Below are 20,599 nucleotides of genomic sequence, written 5' to 3'. Positions count from 1 at the left end.
AAACTTGACCTTAAGGGTGTAGACGCCAATAGGTCGTTAAACTCCAATAGTAGGTGAGTGGTCACTTCCACACCCGAGCCAGCCGTGGCCAGCACCTGCTCTCTTTGTCTCTTGCCGTGTAGTGGTCAGTGTTGTTCCCACAACAGCAACATCTCGCTACGTATGGCTGCACTGTCTTCTCTTTTTATCTTCTCTTCTCTTCTTTTCTCCTAGTTGTCTTCTTCTTCTTAGTTCTTCTCTTTTTGTCTTCTTCTCTTAGGTCTTCTCTTTTTATGTAAATAAAACAATAGAAAACCCATTTGTGACTGGCCTCTATATGTTCCTGGCCTGTGCGTGGGATCTTGTCTATCCTTTCATTCAATCAATCATTTAGTTAAGTCTTTTGTGCCGTCCCCTATCAGGAACCACTCGGAGCACGGCTACACTACATTGACTTTTTTTTTTTTTTTTATTCTAACAACTGCAATACTCAGTTGCACTGAGGGTCTGCACATATCGTCAACGGCGACAATAATTATGTGCAAGGCGACACAAACATGCACTGAGGGGGCGACAATAATATGCAGTGAGGGTCAGCATGTATAATTATCGTCGCTGGCGGCGACAATATATGCAGGGGCGACGACATAATATGCCGCCGGCAGCACACCTCTCTTGGCAGTCAGACGCGAAAAGTGCATCGTCATGATGAGGTTGCCTCCCTTACTACAGTCACTCGGACCAAAACACTTTGCACGCGTGTCATTGCACTGACTTGGTACACCCTGTGTGCCAGTTTTGATCGAAGACATTTCATGTATGGGCGTGGCCTGACCCACAGACGTATGCAGCTAGGTGATTCCATCGTCCAACGTATAGTGTCTGAAATTTAACTTGGTCGACGAGCTCGCGAGCGCTGCACTTGTAAACACACGCTGCTCAACGCCACACACACGTACGTACTGGCCGCTTTGATTGGTGTTCGATGCAATTCGTCTTGATGAACATGATTGGTTTCGCCCCCAGTGTGGCCTTTTTTTTGTCTTTTTCTTTTTTTACGTGACAGCAGCCGTCTTCTTCTTCTTCTTCCGTAAAGTCTCCTCAATCAACATGCTGATTATTATAAGACTGTGAATCTTTGTGTGTGTGTGTGTGTGTGTGTGTGTATGTGTGTGTGTGTGTGTAACTGTTGCTACAAATGTTTTCACTGAGAACTTTATAATTGATGATTGATTTATTAATGAAATGCTGATCATGTATGTATGGCAGTTGATTAAGTAAGTAAGTAAAATTCAGACAGGCCTAATTAACTAAAGTATTGATTGAACTTGATAGCATGATGAGCATCAGTGTTTGAATTTGATATATGTGAACAGGTGGCAGAGTCTGACTGTTAGATATGTGCAATTTGCTGTATCGCAGACACCATTTGGCTATCTTAATTTTATTGCTACTATTTCATATATATTCAGCAGATGAATAGCTGTGAAAAGAGTGATGTTTTAAAAAAATGATAATTTCCATTTTTTTTTTAATAAAGTAATAAATTTGTGTCATTATTAGTTACAGTCATGATGAAGTTGATATTGTGGACATATATACATATATATATATATGAAAAAGTATAGAAGGGAAATAGATTGAGGGACATGCATGATGAAAAACAACATACTTGATGAAAAACCCCTCTGCAGTACCCATGACAACCTTTAGTTTTAATGTTGAAAAGTGGTAAGTGGCAACACTGCTAGACTTTCTGTGGTACACTGAGAAGCACAACTTGATCTCTGTGCTCACTGCATGTTCCTGTTCCATACAGTGAATACATATTAATGCTTGCCCAGTTAAACACCCTAAAAACCTTGCTTCGAAGGATTTGTGACTGGCACCATTACATGGTTTTATGGATTTAATGATAGTTCATAATCTTACAACCTGTATCCCATATATTTATAGTTTTGTTGTTGTTTTATATACACACAGTGACAAACTGACACACCCCAGGAAATTTAGGTTATGTTTCATCTGATGTATTTTCTTCGAAGCAAAACAATGACACTTTGTAATAAATAGATAATTGATCATTTGTGCCCATGTCAGTATGTATGTGTGTTTAGATCCTGAAGTGTTCCACATCACAAGTATGGCAACCTGCTTGAACGACCATCAGTTTACTGATGGTCAGATGAAAAAAATTTTGAACAAAGCCACAGACTGGGCCTTAACCAATGGTAATATTTTTATTTTCTTTTTCTGTGTGTGTGAATTTTGTTTGTTTGTCATGTGATGGTGTGGTAAGATCATGTGTCAGTAAGGTCACCTCCAGTAAAGAAGTACATGTATAGGCTTTCTGACCTGACAATATGGTTACAGCCAAAAAAAGTATAAACTTTGTGAATTTTGATTACATAAAAACTGTAATCCCATATATAAGAAAATGTTCATACTTTAACATATTAATGAGAAATAATGCTCCCTGTAAAGGGAAGTAAATCACTAGTGCGATTTGCCTGAAGATTAAGGGGAGGTAAACCACTTGACATTTACCTGAAGATTGTAGCCAACCCAGATACATATGTGTGTGTGAGGGGGGAGGAGGGTGGGGGGGGGGGGGGGGGGGGGGGGGTGGGAAGAAGAGGGAGAAGTTGGAGGAATATTTACATCCTTCAAAAACAGTAAATAAGGGATACTTGAATTTTCTCTGAGGGAGAGAGCCATTTGTATTCCTGACATGACTGCAGTTTGTCCCCAGTGGATTCATTGGAAAACACCCTGATGTCTTTAAAATTTTGCTGGGATCAGTAAACACTCGCAAACATTTATAAAAGCAGTCCCTGATTCTTACCCCCTCTCCTACTACCACCACCACACCTATACACTGCCATACATATACTCACTCACACACACACGCACACACACACACAAACACAAACAACTTCATCCAAAACGTTTTCAGCAAAGACAAAATGAAAGGAAATATTGCACTCTGCTAACTGCCAGTTTTCACTGTCTCAGGGTTGGTTTTCAAGCCAGATCAGCGTCCAGAGGCAGTGAATCAGGCAGTGTGTGCTCCGTTCACCCTGTTCCCCAGTGTTGTTCCCAGACACATGTTGCAGCAAGCCAAGGACTGCATGAAGGACTTCAACACTCTGATGTACAGAGTGGCACAGGATCATCACTTCTTGGAGCAGTCTTTGAGAAGGTCGGTCATGTCTGTTCTAGTCTGCGTCTTCGTTTTTATCAGAACATGTGTGGGGAAAAAGTTTTAAGTTTCTGCAATTTCCAGATCATCAGAATTTTTATGTATTTATTTTTTTTACATCAGGATAACAACAAAACGTCTCTGCCTGAATTTAGTCATATTTTACAATGACCTCGTTTAAACATGTCGCATATGCTGTCATTTTATGTCAGACTGATTGCTGTTTACACATAAACTAGTCTTATATCATTTTGTACATGTACTGTATATGTTACAATGCAGCGCATCTTTATTAATCCAAATATAAATTATATGGGCATCCTATGGTTGGCTATTCATTCATACTATACATTACCCAGAGTAAGAAAATCAGACCATCATATAAACCATCATGCTCATCAAGATAGTTCTCCTTGTGAATGACTGTGTGGTGTGACAGTGTGATCCCAGTGGACCCCTTTGTGCGGAGACTGTGGGACATCTACACCACAGTGAGGACAGAGGGGGCAGCTCAGGTAGGGAGGAGACTTCAACTACTCACTTGTGTGAAGTGTTGGAGGGTTTGTGGGGAGAATGAGGGGAGGGTGAAGAAGTAGAGATGTGTGTGTGTGTGTGTGTGCGTGTGTGTGTGGTTTGTGTATGTTTGTGTGTGTGTGTACATGTGTGTGTATGCTAGGGGGGATGTGTTGGAGTGGGTGTTTTCATTTTGATATGTATTTGCGATGGTGATATAAGACATAAAGAGATTATGATTACTTTTTGTAAATCAGCAGAAAACATTTTCATGTTCCTGCACATGATACATTATATCAAACTGACAAGTATGTGGGCCATAAATCAAATTATTTTTGGCACATTTTTCAATGACTGATAGGAAAATCCAGTGTTAGAAAGTCATATAATTATGTAAAAGATGACAAAGAGCCATAAATGGTGAACATTATCAGGTCACCAAAAGCATACATAGGATTGTCAGCTGAGTTTGGTTTCAGAAGTCTCAGATCAAGTTTGTATTTGTATATCATGCTCATAAATTTTTCAGTGATGGCAAACATGGTGTGTATTTTGTTTTGAGAATTGTCCATTTTTCTTTGGGAGGATGAATATTCATGACTGTATGTCACCCCACCTTCAGACCATCAGTGTGGACCTGTTTCGTAACGACTTCATGATGAACGTGACGGACTCTGGCACCAAGACATCAGCTGGCATCCCTCCCTCCTCCGCCTTGCAGCTGAAACAGATCGAGTTCAACACCATCTCTGCCAGTTTTGCTGGCTTAGTTGGACGCACAGGCCTTTTGCACAGGTATGATTGAGATGGGAGAAGAACAGTAGTGTATTTTATGGACTGTAAGGCAATACTTTTTTCCCTCAGCTTTGACCTATGTGCTTTACCCCTTGACTGCGAGGAAAAAAGAAAACAAAGTGGTGTGTAAGTCATTAATCAATACCCAGAACAATCAGAAAGTGGTGTGTAAGTCATTAATCAATACCCAGAACAATCAGAAAGTGGTGTGTAAGTCATTAATCAATTCCCAGAACAATCAGAAAGTGGTGTGTAAGTCATTAATCAATTCCCAGAACAATCAGAAAGTGGTGTGTAAGGCATTAATCAATTCCCAGAACAATCAGAAAGTGGTGTGTAAGGCATTAATCAATACCCAGAACAATCAGAAAGTGGTGTGTAAGTCATTAATCAATACCCAGAACAATCAGAAAGTGGTGTGTAAGTCATTAATCAATTCCCAGAACAATCAGAAAGTGGTGTGTAAGTCATTAATCAATACCCAGAACAATCAGAAAGTGGTGTGTAAGTCATTAATCAATTCCCAGAACAATCAGAAAGAAAGTGGTGTGTAAGTCATTAATCAATTCCCATAACAATCAGAAAGTGGTGTGTAAGTCATTAATCAATACCCAGAACAATCAGAAAGTGGTGTGTCAGTCATTAATCAGTTCCCAGAACAATCAGAAAGTGGTGTGTAAGGCATTAATCAATACCCAGAACAATCAGAAAGTGGTGTGTAAGGCATTAATCAATACCCAGAACAATCAGAAAGTGGTGTGTAAGTCATTAATCAATTCCCAGAACAATCAGAAAGTGGTGTGTAAGTCATTAATCAATACCCAGAACAATCAGAAAGTGGTGTGTCAGTCAATCAATTCCCAGAACAATCAGAAAGTGGTGTGTAAGGCATTAATCAATACCCAGAACAATCAGAAAATGGTGTGTCAGTGATTAATCAATTCCCAGAAAAATCAGAAAGTGGTGTGTAAGGCATTAATCAATATCCAGAACAATCAGAAAGTGGTGTGTAAGGCATTAATTCCCAGAACAATCAGAAAGTGGTGTGCAAGGCATTAATCAATACCCAGAACAATTGGCCAGCAAACTGCGTGAATGGTTTGTTCATGTACCACGCCAGATCAAATGTGTGAATTTCCCCCACCCCCCCCCAGAGTGATTTCCCTTCTTTTGATGATGTCATCAGTGATGTCACTATGCCCATTGATTTCGTGGCCATGGCAGTTAAGGGGTTGATACAGTGTACCCAATGTATGGTTGGAATCTGTCAAAACACTGTCTTGAATCAGAATCATTCTAAAATAGACCTCTCAACCGCGAAGTGTGATGTTGATGGTGATGGAAATATTGAAACATTTCCATGAATCAGAATAAAAAACACAACTCACAAACAAATTATCAAGGGGAACAAGGAGAGGAGAGATCAGGAAATCAGAGAAAACAGAGCGGATAAGCAAGCAGATAAAAAACATGCAAAGAAAGTTCCAGTGATTATGGCATCAGGGCCTCAACATCAACTTAGGTTAAAGATGTAAATATGACTGTGGTAGCAACGCTGATCCATCTATCAATGCTTGACTTTTTGTTCATAATTTTGAAGCGTGCATTACAATACACTACACTGCATTGTTAAAATCAGAACTTCTTAAAGATTTGGAGGATGCACCCAATAATCCAAAGCACTGTGTTGTCAGTTAAAGAATGGTAATGGAGAGAAGGCCAGTGGAATGGGGGGGAAGGAGGGGTATCCTTCAGTATGTGTATGTATGTTAATTGCAATGTTTTTAAAAGTGAATATGTGAAATGCTTTTATTTGAGAACATGTGTTTATTACTCCTGTTTAATCAAGTTATCCGCGTGTGAGGGGTGGGGGTGGGGGGGGGGGGGGGGGCTGATTATCTGGTTGTGGTTTTCCGCAATTCATCTTTATTCTTATCTTATCTGTCTGTTATAATCAATGTGCAGTATAGTAGGCTATGTTTATAATTATATTCAAATAATGTTTCTTAATTCTCCTGTTTTTACATTAAGAATACTAGTTATTACCTGCAGTGTGTGGATGTATGTATGAAACGATGTATGTGATATTTTTTACATTTGTATCTTCGTAATATTTGTAGGGGCTGTTGTTGGCTTTTACAGTTATGGTCCCCATGTTGTTTACTTGTCTATGTTGTGATAATGCACCTGACCAAATTTCTCCAGTTGGAGATAATAAAGTTATTCTTATCTTATCTTATCTTATTATGGGGGGTAATCCTTCAGTATGTGTATATGTAATTATGTAAGTTTGTATGTGAGTGTGTTCATATATACTTCTTTCTGTGGCTTTCTCTCTCTCTGTCACTCACACTTTCTCTCATACTCACTCCTGTCTCTCAGTCTTTGCCTCTCTGTCACTGTAGTGTGAAGTTATGTGCAAAATCAGCTTTCTTTTTTTTGTTTCTTTTTTTTTCACACAGGTACACATTGGACTTAGCTGGAAAGGATTATACAGCAGAAGAGGTGAAATGAAGATTTGCATCTAACTAGTTACCTGCCTGTTGATTTATTCCAAATCTGCTCTACCTGTTTAATGTTTACCTGCCTCCCTGTATGACACTTAATCCTCTGTGTGTGGGAGTTTGTCTGTTTGTCAAACTTACTATACTAACCATTGTTGTGAAGTTTTAAAAACTTTGCAGTTGTAGACATACTTTTGAAGAAAAAGTTGCAAAGTATAGGTTTTATATATTCTGACTAACTTGTCCAAATAACATATAATTATATAATAACCAGCCGCCGTGGTGAAGTGGTTAGCGTCACAGACTGACGGCTGGGAGGACGCGGGTTCAAATCCCAGCGGAGGTGGGTTTTTCGTCCTGTGGCCGGCTTCTACCCAGAGTTGAGTGTGCTGTGGGCTTGAATGGGGAGACTGGGACCACACAGTCGAGTGTCATCCACTTCAAGGATGCGTCTTTGGGTGTGTTGCTCTAATTACCTGACCAACACTGCAAGTGTCTGTATCTCTCGGGCCTGGTTAACGCCAGGATATTATTATGACAGGAAGCGTAGAGTATAGCCTTGTCACACAGTCCCAAACCAAAATGGACCTCCATAGCAACATCATCATCGTCATCGTCATCCTCATCCTCCCTCATCATCAATATAAACAAAACAGTCTCGAAGTCTGTGGCCTTTCATGCCCTGCTCTCATGGTGACCTCAGTTTCGATACCCCTCCACTTCTGTGCTTGAGGTGAGTCCTGTCAGTGTCTTCAGTATCGGCAGATTCATGGGGGGCTGTTGTTTGAGGGACGTGGTGGCGGTCTCTACTCTGGGAGGGACGCTCACACAGTCTGGCTCCACGACTAAGCCATTATTGTCGTTAGTAGGGGGCTTAGTAGGTGGTGTCCCGAGTACGTTAAATCAGAACATGCACCACTGAACACCACCGAAGTGACTCAGCAGCAGTGCAGGGTCTCCTTTGGTTTGTGGCCTCCTGGTGACCTGACATCGATGGTTGGGGGAATCTAAATGAGCAGCGTGGGAGTAATGCCACTGAAACGATGCAGGTGATGGGGCAGCAAAAAAACAAAAACATAACAAAACAAAAAAACTTGTCCAAATAAGATCAAGATGTCACACATCTATTATTTCATAATTTCTGACCAAATATGTCCAGATAAGATCAAAATGACACGCATGTATTGTTTGATATTTTCTGACCAGACTTGTCCAGATAAGATCAAGATGTCACAGATGTATTGTTTTATGTATTCTGATGTATTGTTTGATATATTCTGACAAGACTTGTCCAGATAAGATCATGATATCACAGGTCTACCGTTTAATGTATTCTGACTAGACATGTCCCGAAAAGATCAAGATGTCAGAGGGAATGTTGTGCAGATGCCTGACAATGAACCAGCACTGGGGATGGCCAGAGGTCTGGTGACAGCTTGGGAACTGTACGGGAACCCGGAGTGAGTTCACATCAAAATGATAATGATATTTTGATAATGATGGTGATTATAATAATGTGTGTTTGTTAAGCACATACTCAGCGGCTCAAAGCATGTAAGTGCACTCAACAATACATGTGGATGGAACAAGACACAAAGGCAAATTGATTTCATTTGCCAGTGTTAACAAACAGGAAATTGTTGCGGTGTTGTTCATGAACTCATCCTTGCACACCCCAGCTTAAATACACATCTCACAAAAGTGCACCCAAACCATTGCACACACAGTAGCAGGAGTATGAACAATATGAAAACTGCAAACTCACTATAAATGATGTTTTGAAATAGTACGGGCGCAATAGCCGAGTGGTTAAAGCGTTGGACTGTCAATCTGAGGGTCCCGGGTTCGAATCACGGTGACGGCGCCTGGTGGGTAAAGGGTGGAGATTTTTACGATCTCCCAGGTCAACATATGTGCAGACCTGCTAGTGCCTGAACCCCCTTCGTGTGTATATGCAAGCAGAAGATCAAATACGCACGTTAAAGATCCTGTAATCCATGTCAGCGTTCGGTGGGTTATGGAAACAAGAACATACCCAGCATGCACACCCCCGAAAACGGAGTATGGCTGCCTACATGGCGGGGTAAAAAACGGTCATACACGTAAAAGCCCACTCGTGTGCATACGAGTGAACGCAGAAGAAGAAGAAGAAATAGTATAATACTCACATACATGCATGCAGGCACGCACTTGTTTCACTTCCAGAGGTTCAAAGCTTTGCTTTGTCCAGTGCTTTTTCTTACCTGTTCCTGTCAAGATTTTCTTTATAATTCATTTTAGCTGAACAGTCCCAGGAACTGAGAACAAAGCCAAAACTGGCGTGCAAGAAAAATAATCCAAGACCACTGTCTCAGACAACTGCTCATAATTTGTTTGATCAGTGATAGAAACTGTGTTGGCAGAGGAGAGAGGTAGTTAGGTGAGTGTGTGTAGGGGGGAGGGGGGGTCGAGTGGGGGGGAGGGCTATTTCATTTCTGTCTTCTTCGTCAAACAGTTTGTTGACCAAGGCTATGTAGTGTTGCTGTGATCTGTGTTGCAGGGCCATCATTTTGTTTTTGGTTTCGGGAACGGAGGCCAACATCATTGATCAACGCTGGCTGGAGTTAAAAACTCACCAGTTGAACAGGAAGATAAACATTGTTCGTGCCACTTTGGATGATGTCCACACGAAAGGTTCCCTTGGAGAAGATAAGAAGTTTTTCTTGTGAGTTTCAGTTTGAAATCTTTTGCCTTTCATTTTCTCAGTCTCCTGTTTTTCTTCCTGTTGTGCTGTGGCTTTTTGGTGTCTTGTCACTTCCCCCCACCCCCACACTCCCCTTCTTGTTCTGGGTTGTGAATGCATGCACACATACTTAAGTGATTGTGAGTGTGTAGGGGTGTGTAAATACATGCATGCACACACTTGTTTACAGAGTGTGTATGTCTTTATTTGTACATGTAGTTACATCATTTCAAAACCTGTTGGTTAGGCCTACACTGCTAGCATGACAGATTATGAGTGGTTGTCACAACTTGAAGGACTGCGTACATAGGCTACCTTTCTAATGGTACCAAACTATATATTTTTCAATTTCAGAGACCAAAGCGAGGTAGCTGTGGTGTACTTGAGGGCTGGTTACGGTGAAAATTCCTACACATCTGAAAAGGCAAGCGGTTCCTTTATGTACCTCCAATATCAAAGACCAGCTACATAATTACACAGGGAAGAATGTGATTGATGAATGGAGGTGGACAATCGGAAATGTCTCCTGACAATTCTTTCTCTCTGCCTCACGTTTTCATCAGTAGTAATGGTTACCTTATTAGGATCGGTATCGTTATTGTTATTATGATTACTATGTTATTATTTTTGTTTTTATCAATATGATGTTATTGTTATAACCATTGTATCACTCAGAAACTTAAAGTATCCAGAGGATCAAAACAACAACAATGAGAAAGGAAACAAGCAAATAAATTTTTGCAAAAGAAGAGAAAGGGAAAACCATTTATATAAATTGCAAATGTTGAATGTCTTGGTTTTTATTGATGTCTCTTGTCTGGTTTTTGTCCATTGCAGTTCCGGAGATAAGGACTATTCAGTTTAGAACCTAAATTGACAGAAAAAAAAGGAATATGTTTGAAGTCATACAAGCCTTCATTATCAGTTAGTCTGTCTGCATGTCTGAGGTACCTTACTTTGTTTTGTAGTTTTCTCCCTTTTAACTCTTTCCATACGAACGGCGAAAGAGACGACGTTAACAGTGTTTCACCCCAATTACCATCCTCAAAATATTGCAAGCGGAAGGCTCTTATACTGAAGACGTAAATGTTGACAAAGAATACCACAATTCTGACGACGGAAGCTAAAGGTTGGGTCATTCAGAAGACACCCACTGGACATCCGAGGGGTCTGTGTAGAGGAGAAGAGAGGACTGGCCGTACTGAGTGAGTTAAGGAGTGGTCAGCAACAGCATAAAAACATCACTCTCTTCCCCCCTCTCTCACTTTCTCTCCTCACCTTCCTTACCTGTCCTGCTTCTCCTCCTCTCCAGGACTGGTCAGCCCGGCTTCTGATGGAGCGGTCAAGGTCCATCAAATGTCCGACAGTCCGGTCACAGCTGAGCGGCTCCAAGAAAGTGCAGCAGGAGCTGGCCCGGCCAGGAGCCGTGGAGCGCTTCATTCAGGACCCGGCGGCCGTGCACAGGATACGGCAGACCTTTGCTGGACTCTACAGTCTGGACAAGGTGTGTATGTGTGTGTGTGTGTGTGTGTGTGTGTGACAAAACATTACATGTCTAAAGAAATCTGCAAAATACTCATTGGTTTTGCTTTGTTGCTGTTGCTCTTCTTCTTCTGCATTGGTGGGCTGCAACTCCCATGAGCACTTGTATTTGGGAGTGGGTTTTTATGTGTACAACCATTTTTATCCTACTGTGTTGGCTGCCACACTCAATTTTTGAAGATGTGCATGCAGAGTATGTTCTTATTTCTGTATTTTATCCTGCCATGTAGGCAGACATACTCCATTTTTGGGGGTGGGTATGCAAGGATGTGTTCTTGTTTCCTAAACCCAGCGAACACCGATTTGGATTGTAGGATCTTTGATATGAGCATTTTATCTTTTGCATGTGTATACACATGTAAGAGATTCATGCAACAGCAGGCCTGCACATCTGTTGACCTGGAGGATAGGAAAATTCTCCACCCCCAACCCACCAGTTGTCCTTTCACTGAAAATAACAAATTTGCAACCCAACAGACAAGCGGAGAGAGCATTTCCACTTCTTACCCATGTTCAGCTGTCCCATGTAATCAGTCCGGTGGGGTATGTTGAGCACTGATTTATACTTGCATGTACTTACATTCAGATAAAAATGTGTATATCATGTTTATGTCCAGGGCTCTGAAGGCAATGAAGCAGTGAAGATGGCCATTGAGTCCCCTGACAAGTTTGTCTTGAAGCCACAGAGGGAAGGAGGTGGTGAGTATATCAATCACAAGAGGCTCGGAGGAGAGTGTTGATTGGAAATGTGAAACTTGCCTTCGTGAACCAGGTGTTAAGAACCGAACTTGTGTTAAATAAGCTCTTCTGCACATTTTACTATATTCATACAACATTGATGTTTTCTCAGGGGTGAATGGCTGCATGCTGGCAAATCTATGCCATACCACATCTGTTAACTCAGTGATGCCATGCCACATGCAGCGTCACTACACTTTTGCTTTCCTTTGATTGCATGATGTATTCATTTTCTTGAAAGAAGGGGAGGATATTGTGTCCAGGAACACTTCTGACAGCCACAGTTGCTTTCTTTACATTGTTCTGACCTTGTCCAAAGTGAAACAAGCCTAACAAGTATCAGTATGCTATGCTTATACCCAGTGAACCTTTTCAAGCCCTTACTTCCTTTGTTCCAGAATATGATTAGTGGTTCTGCCTAATCTTTTTATGTCTGGGCATTATTTTTCTCTAATGGCAGAAAAAAGTTTGTCTTTCAGACAAAAAGCTGTGAATAAGGCAGTACATTGTTTAAGTGTAAGAGAGTAGACATAATTATTTAATCTTCCAATCTGAAGGGCTTCAACAAAAAAACCTGGACCAGAACAATGAGAGAAGTATTGCTTTAATGACAAAAAGACTATCAAATGCTGCAAAACAACTTGTTTACAGAGGAGACTATAGGCTCACCACACCAGCAAAATATGCCCTCCAAAGTTATGGAGGTTTGAAGAATCTCATGCCTTAGTCAGTACATAAAACAGTAGACAGTTTGGGGTGGGTGGGTGGGTGAACAGACTCTACATCTAACCCAATGTGGACACCATAAATCCCCATTTCACACACACACACACACACACACATAACTTAAAAAAAAATTTTTTTTTTACTATTCATGTACACAGTGTGTGTGTTTATATTTGTGTATATGTGTGAGTATGGCTCTGTGTGTGTGTGTGTGTGTGTGTGTGTGTGTAGCAATACATTGATTTTTATGTGTGTTTTTATCCTATTCAAACAGAACAGTTCGTTTTGATTTCTGTCCTTGCAGGTCATAATCTGTATGGGGAAGAGATGAAAAGCACACTGGAGAAAATTGGCACCACTCAGGAGCGAGAGGCCTACATTCTGATGGAAAGAATTTTTCCTTTGCCGGAGAAAAACTACATGGTCAAGGAAGGGATTCCACCGATGTTGGCAGAGACTGTCAGTGAAATGGGGATTTATGGTGTCCACATTGGGTAAGATGTAGAGTCTTTTCATCTCACCCACCCACCCACCCCAAACTGCCAACTGTTTTGTGCTCTGACTCAGGCATGAGATTCTTCATACTATAGTTTGAAACCAGACTGAAGGAAGATTTTGATTTTGTTTTTTCCCTGATGGTGAAGGTAATGCAGTGGTTTCAGACTGAAACAGGAAATCTCAATCTCATCACTGGCACCTTGTCAGTGTGCTGTTGATGCATGTGTCGTAATGTTGATACTTGGTAATGCTTTGTAGAATGTAAGACATGCCTTTCAAGCTCCTCATTGCTTTCTGATATACAAGTATTTTACTGACTTAAAAGAGCTTTGGAGACTATAGCATACCCTACAATTAAAAGAGTGATTTAAAGTACATAAGGTACAGCATGTTATATAACAATATCAACATTATAAGTAAAAGTGAAAAAGATAAGATCAAAACTTTGGTTCTTGGAGGAGTCAGAGAAATCACTGACAAACTAATTTATTGTTGTCAAGGCCTTGAGGTCATCATCACAACTCACTTCACATCAGGTGTTGATGTTCACATGTCTGCTCTGTCAATCTGCACATTCTTGAATCTGTTTATGTGTGTTTTGTTTTTGTTCTGATTCATAAGAAGTTTTCATTCTCATACTTTCAGGTTTAGGCACAAGCTTTCAAGAAATCTGTTTCACAACAGCACTTGAACAAAAAATATTAATTGTTGAAAGGGGCTTCATTCAAAATTAAGTTTAAAAAAGTCACACCATAGTCTGTAAAATACATAAACTCATGCGTTGGAAGACAAGGTGACCAATTTTTTAAAACTAGCATTGCTATATGAACATATCCCATGTTCCTGTGTCCCCCGTTCGTTCTTTCCTGATTCAAAGTTAGCGTTACTCTGCTGCACAATTGTTTTCAGAAACACTTGTTATTTCTTTTCACTTATCTGACCATGCTGGTTGCTTGCAACCCAATATGTTGCTACTCTTTTTGTGGCTCTAGAATAGAACTTAATTATTACAGCATTGAATTAAAGGGGACACGAATGAAATAGCATCATACTCTAAAAACTTAGCAAATGGGTAAATAAAACATCAGCTTGGCGCAACATAGCGTGCCGGCCTATTGGGTTTGGCTCTCTAGAAAGGAAGCAGAAAATGGTAAATTGTGACGTCACATCAACTGTGCACAGTCAGCTTCCAGGATTGCTTGGCAAAGAACAACTATGGGAAACAACAGATGTTCTCCGATGCAAACTGCAGGCCCATCACATTCACTCTTTTTCAAAGCTAGCTGTGACAGTGAAATCATTTTTCTCTGCAATATGTGCTTTCTTAGCGCACAACAGTGTTGGCAAACATGAAGTTTTCACATCAGAGCTCACCGTTTTGATCTTTCTGTGTTGTTGACATTTCAGCAGCTTGTTTTAAATGTTCTTCTGTAAATTTAGGTTCAGAATCATATGGAACTAAACCAGAATCCATTCCAACACAGAATTTGGGGGGGTGGGGGGGGGGATGTGCTTGCACAATTATATTTTTTAACAAATTTGTTTCAATCCGTTTACAAGTCATTCTTTTCTTTGTTTATTTATTTATAGTCTGTTTATCTAAGATGATATTAGACTGAAAATAAATTATTATTATTTGGATTATTATCATTTCTATCATAATGATGATTGTTATTATTTATTAGAAAGTCAGTCAAAAGCAAAAGCAAGTCATGTGATGTCACAAACTTTTCAAAATGGTATTTTCAATGACTACTCAAAGCATCACATTTTGATAAAGGTTTTTTTGTTGTTTTTTTTACACCAAGATACACATTTATTTGCTTAAAAAATATTGGACAGGCCATAACTATCCAAAGTGTATTTATGCAAGTCATAAACCCAAACTATTTCGTGTCCCCTTTAAGAAGGAAGTTTATGGATGGATTGTTTTTTGTTTTGTTTTGGCACAGTGGCTTATGATCTTGACAGTTACGGTAAGAAAGTTTGGTAGACATAATATTATACTTATTATTTTCTTTTGTTAATTATCATCATTATCATCTTTATTATTATCATTGTTGCTATTATTATCATTGTCATAGTGGTTATATTACTTTTATCATCATCATTATCTTAGTATCATGATCATGATCATCATCATTATTATTTGCAGTGAAGGGGAGAAGGAGATTGCCAACACTGTGTGTGGCCACATGCTGAGAACGAAGACAGACGGAATGGATGAAGGGGGCATCGTGGTCGGCGTTGCTGTTCTTGACACGCCGTTTGTTGTGGATGTGTGAACATGGCACAGCCTCTCCGCTGACTGCCCATGGCTTGACCTGTCACAGACTACATAACAGATTGTCCGGATTCATCCAGAACATCAGTCATTGGCAGGTTTCATGCAGAACATCAGTCACTGGCAGGTTTCATGCAGAACATCAGTCACTGGCAGGTTTCATGCAGAACATCAGTCACTGGCAGGTTTCATGCAGAACAGTCATTTTATACACTTGTAGCACATTAAAATCATTTTGGTGGTTCCAGATTGGCTGCTTTAATTCAAGAACGAATAACATAAACCGCTGCATTATCGACAGAATAGGACTGCAACCATGAATGCTGCTGCCAGAAACAGGAATGATGTTTCTTGACAAAGCAAAATTATGAGGTAAAAAGTTTAGAGCACTGGTAGCTCACATGATGATCCCACTCCTGAATCTGCTGGGTATGGTCTTCAGCATGTGTGGCCATATGATGAAGCTGAAGTGGTCTGCATGTGCACTGTTCCTTCATCAGTTTTGCCAGTTCTATGACCTCAGAGAGCAGAGTCAACAGCAACAATGCATGTTCAAATGAGAGACAAAGACCACATTCTTGTTTGAACAAAAAATATTTCCTGTAATGCTGATGGATATTTTGAACTTAGGTATTAGATCAGAAATCATAATGATGTTAACCAGCTGTAGTCATTGAGTGTATCGCCACATCATCGGCTGATGTAATTTCAGAAAAGCCTAAAGTCAGATGCTTTGAACACTGCAACTAAAGTGATGAATGTGTGCAGCAATACCAACAGCACATGCACCTGAAAACATTAAAAATACTACAGTTTCAGGCAGTTTTGTGCTAAGATACTTACCGACAGCAAAGATAAGACTTCAAAGATGCGAAATTGGTAAAAATCTTGATTCTTATTATTTTAACCCTAATGAGGTGTTTTGTGCATAGCTAAGAATAGCTGGCTACGACTTTAGCCAAGTTTTCGTGTGCTGCATCACATATTCTGATAAAAAACCAATTAATTGGTGGGAATTTCAAATGAATCGTTGTTTAAATTTATCAGTAACATACAATGAAAGGGTGAATGTGAATGTCCCTTGAACACTCATCATAAAGTCAGAAGATTGAATGCAAGACATGTATTTGGATGATTATGGTTGACGTTTTCATTTGTGTAATGTGAAGAAAATATGTGATAATCAGTCAAGATAAACTTGAACTTTCCTTTGAAAAAACTAAACAAAAAACAAACACTTGCAGAACTGAAAAAAAGGGTGGCACTGCACTGTGATGATATGCTCTGGCTAGGAAAACAGACCAAGTTTTACACAGAAAAATATTGTGACAAAATGATACAATACAATACATTACAATACAGTGCAAAAAAGTCATGGACCAACATACATCACTGCCAAATAATTACTCTTTGACATTGTGCCTGCAACAATCCAGGCATTGTGAAAAAGCTGAACACTGGCTTAATACCTTTTGTAAATGACCGCTGACTAATGTCAGCAATGATAAAACAGCTTTTTGTGGGAGTACTGCTTCAAAGTGAAGTGTGCATGAATCAGTCTGTATGCTTTGGTGCCTCTCGAAACTGAAACCAAACTTCAGTGGCATGATATTTAGGGTGTGTAGTTGCATAAGTTTTGTTATGATATGTCTGTATAGGGAATGTTGATTTGAATGAACGTTTGGATCAGATTATTAATAATGCACAGCACAGTCGGACACATTTTGATTGGTATAATGTTCTGTCCTCAAACTTTAATCTCTTCTTTTGAACTTCAGGATGGTTCATGCACACTTCACTGGATGCAAGACGGGAGCTTTGATACGTGATTTAACCTTTTTCTGTTGTGACTTGATTTTAGTTGCACCTACTGATATTTCCATGTTTGATGAAAGCTGTATGCAAGATGAATGATACTCATATGTACCAATCCATGTGTTCATTTCCATGATTGATGAAAGCAGTATGCAAGATGAATTGTAGTCATATGTACCTATCCTTGTGTTTGGGCGCTAGTCAGGGATGCAAAGGGGAGTTAACCTACTTCGGGAGGTTATCGCGTGGCTACTTTCGTTTTCTCTGAGTAGGTGGGGTAGTAGTTTGCACAGGACAGGAATCAGACCCCTGCCGGAGTCTGCACTAGTGTGTCATGGTAAGTATGTTACATAAACGTAATTTTAGGAAGAAAATTTCCTTTTATTTCCATGTTTGATGAAAGTTGTATGTAAGTTGTATGATAGTCATATGTGGCAATTGTTGTTTCATTCTCTTACTGTGATCAGTGCCTTTCCCACACTTAAGAAAATGCAAACTGTGTTATGCTTTCAAGTTGCTTACTGCCTATTTTCACTTTATTTTAAAGTTTAACAAATTTGTAATTTGAATAATCTATCATAAAGTATGCTATTGTTAATCCTAACATAACCATATATTGCTATTTCTCACTATCTTTAAGAGCATCTGTACGGTTGTGTACTGGAACCAAGACAGGGAATCACAGATACCTTCACACGGTGCAATGAGTGCTTCGCTTACTATGTCAATTACATGCCTTTCACTAGTTTCAAATATTCTAACAAATCTAGGATTTTTTTTAACCTTCCTTGGGGTTCAATAAGGTTTTGATATTAGGTATTGTTTCATCATGTTTCAGATATTTAGAAAAATTTTTACTCAAAATTTCCATATCAATTTTTTTACACATGATCAAATTACATCTGAAATATTTTCATGTTTGTAATCGAGGAAAAAAGCACCATGGGAAAAAAAATACATCAGGAAGTTTGCAGCAGACATTGATGATGGTTGATAATATTAAATTGATAGTGATTTACTGTATTATCTAAATTATGTTAATCTCCCTGGTTTACTTGTTACTTTTATGCTTTGATTTTGAAAAGAAAAGCTTTATGTGTACACTGGGGTTTTACATTAAAAACAGAGCTTTTGGACTTGGGGAAGATATTTTTCTGCCATTTATATAAGACAGTAATGTGCAACATGTATACAATTTCTTACATTATATGAATATGTGTATGCATAGGAAAATTTGTATATGGAAGTAAAAGGATATGCATGTGTATTCGTGTGTTTGCGTATATGTGCGTATGCAAGTGTGTGCACTCATGTTCTCAGTCATTTACAAAAGTTATCATCGCCTCTCATGGCTCCGTGGATAAGGAGATCTCAAGAATCAGCAAGGCCGGTCAAGCACTCGGACTTCCCTGGGCACGCGTGCTGAACCACCAGAACATCAATCAATTCAGTTTCAGTTTTTCAAAGAGACGTCACTGCGTTTGGACAAATCCATATATGCTGCACCTTATCTGCTAGACAGATGCCTGACCAGCAGCATAACCCAACACGCATAGTCAGGCCTTGAGTGCATGCATGTGTAATTGTGTACCTGTCAGAGTGGATTTCTTCTACAGAATTTTGCCAGAGAACAACACTCTCGTTGCCATGGGTTCTTTTTCGGTGTGCTAAGTGCGTGCTGTGCACAGGACCTAGGTTTATCGTCTCATCTGAATGACTAGACGCTCAGTTTGATTTTCCCAGTCAAACTTGGGAAAAAGGGCGAGACCGGGATTCGAACCCAGACCCTCATATTTCCTCTGTATGGCAGATGAGCGTCATAACCAATCTGCCACCTTCCTCCTGAAAAAATTAGCAAAATGAAATGAAATTATGGTGCTTGAGCCTCGCGACCACTAAGGCCATCTCAAGGCTATCGCCGCGTCAATAACTACTACAAGGATAAAAAAAACAACCAATTAAAACGAGTCACCACTTCAAAGTTTCCACTCCAAAGTTAAAAAAAAACAACTTCCATAGTTTAAAACCTTCAAATCTGGTTAAAAATGTTCACTTCTTTTAAGAAGTCCATCAGCGCCCACGGAGGGACATCACGAAACAAAGTCTTCAAAGAAACCGCCGTGTAATGTCTGCGTCTAACGTCATGCAGATCCCAACAGTCAAGGAGCACGTGTTTCACGGTGAGAGGCTCATCACAGGGAATACATCGAGGGGCCTCTTCCCCCTTCAACAAGTAAGAATGAGTAAAAAAAAAGTGTGCCCCGCATGCAGTCTGCACAGCACAGACTCCTTTCTGTTCTTCACCCCTGAAGGGAGGGTCTCTTTTAGGTCTGGACGGATCTGGAAGAGCTTGTTGTCCGTCTGGGTGTTCCACTCCTCTTGCCAAAGATCCTTAACGTAAGTGTTCACCTTCCTCTTCATGTCTGTGTATGGTACAAAGGATCTGGATAATTCTTTCTTTACAGCGTTCCTGGCCAGCAGGTCCGCCCTTTCGTTACCACGGATGCCAACATGTCCGGGAACCCAGGCCAACACAACCTCGTATCCTTTCTTCGTTGCGAGAGTAAAAGCTTCATAAAATTCCAGCAGTTTGGGATGAGTGATATTCCTGCAGGCGATCGCCTCCAGGGCTGACAAGGAGTCGGAAAATATAATGAATCTCTTTTGTTTCGAAGAGAGAACCATTTTTACCGCCAGAACCAGTGCGGTCAGTTCCGCAGTGTACACCGAGCTGTCAGACAGGATGTGTTCCGTTGAGGGCCGGTCAGGGAAGTCGGGACAGAACGCAGATGCAGCGACTCCGTCCTCCGACTTGGAACCGTCAGTGAAGATACTTTGAAAAGTGGGGAATTTGTAACAGAGTTCCGAAAAGTAAGTTCTGTAGGCCAGAGAACTGGTGGAGTCTTTACGGTACGAGGCCAGATCAAATCGGACCTCAGGTGTTCTAAAGGTCCATGGAGGGCTGTCAGGGAACTTAGAGAAATCTGAGATGCCACCAACATCCAGATCGGCATTTTCTAAGTGCGGCTGAACGCGGAGTCCAAGAGGAGGTATGCAGTTTGGGTTGTCTTTAAATTTCTTATCAAAAGGGTTGTTGAATACAGCGTCGTAAGCAGGGTTTGTAGGTTCAGAAAACAATTTCAAATAATAGTTTAGGGTCAGCTTCAGTCTGCGGTTGGAGAGAGGCGGTTCCCCCGCCTCTGCGTACAAGCTGTGCACAGGGGTGGTGCGGAAAGCACCTAAGCTGAGATGGAGCCCTTGGTGGTGTACAGGGTCCAACA

General features: G+C 40.3%; 1 protein-coding gene across 2 annotated transcripts; it reads left to right on the top strand.

Annotated features, from left to right (window-relative positions):
- Nucleotides 1-684: 684 nt before the first annotated feature.
- On the top strand, nucleotides 685-18,583 carry LOC143286067 (glutathione synthetase-like). Of its 2 annotated transcripts, XR_013055748.1 has the most exons (14): nucleotides 685-934; nucleotides 2,097-2,210; nucleotides 2,995-3,181; nucleotides 3,621-3,696; nucleotides 4,317-4,489; nucleotides 6,952-6,994; nucleotides 8,380-8,453; nucleotides 9,533-9,697; nucleotides 10,070-10,139; nucleotides 11,028-11,219; nucleotides 11,875-11,956; nucleotides 13,026-13,215; nucleotides 15,375-15,630; nucleotides 15,689-18,583. XR_013055748.1 is itself a non-coding variant. In XM_076593629.1 (13 exons), the coding sequence occupies exons 2-13, from the start codon at nucleotides 2,123-2,125 to the stop codon at nucleotides 15,502-15,504; spliced, it is 1,470 nt and encodes a 489-aa protein (XP_076449744.1). In that variant the 5' UTR covers nucleotides 685-934; nucleotides 2,097-2,122; the 3' UTR covers nucleotides 15,505-18,583. The 2 variants fall into 2 exon arrangements, 1 of the variants encoding a protein (XP_076449744.1); XM_076593629.1 differs by having other exon boundaries at nucleotides 15,375-18,583.
- Nucleotides 18,584-20,599: the final 2,016 nt, after the last annotated feature.

Source organism: Babylonia areolata, chromosome 9 (assembly GCF_041734735.1).
Source record: "Babylonia areolata isolate BAREFJ2019XMU chromosome 9, ASM4173473v1, whole genome shotgun sequence".
Taxonomy (NCBI): Eukaryota; Metazoa; Mollusca; class Gastropoda; order Neogastropoda; family Buccinidae; genus Babylonia; species Babylonia areolata.
This window is presented reverse-complemented; position numbering and strand designations above follow the sequence as displayed.

Bases quoted from the DNA above. Each gene is read 5' to 3' on its own strand.
- LOC143286067 (XM_076593629.1), top strand. From the start codon at position 2,123: ATGGCAACCTGCTTGAACGACCATCAGTTTACTGATGGTCAGATGAAA. The intron at 8,454-9,532 runs GTGAGTTCACAT...TCTGTGTTGCAG, and splicing joins GAACTGTACGGGAACCCGGA to GGCCATCATTTTGTTTTTGG. The intron at 13,216-15,374 runs GTAAGATGTAGA...TATTATTTGCAG, and splicing joins ATTTATGGTGTCCACATTGG to TGAAGGGGAGAAGGAGATTG.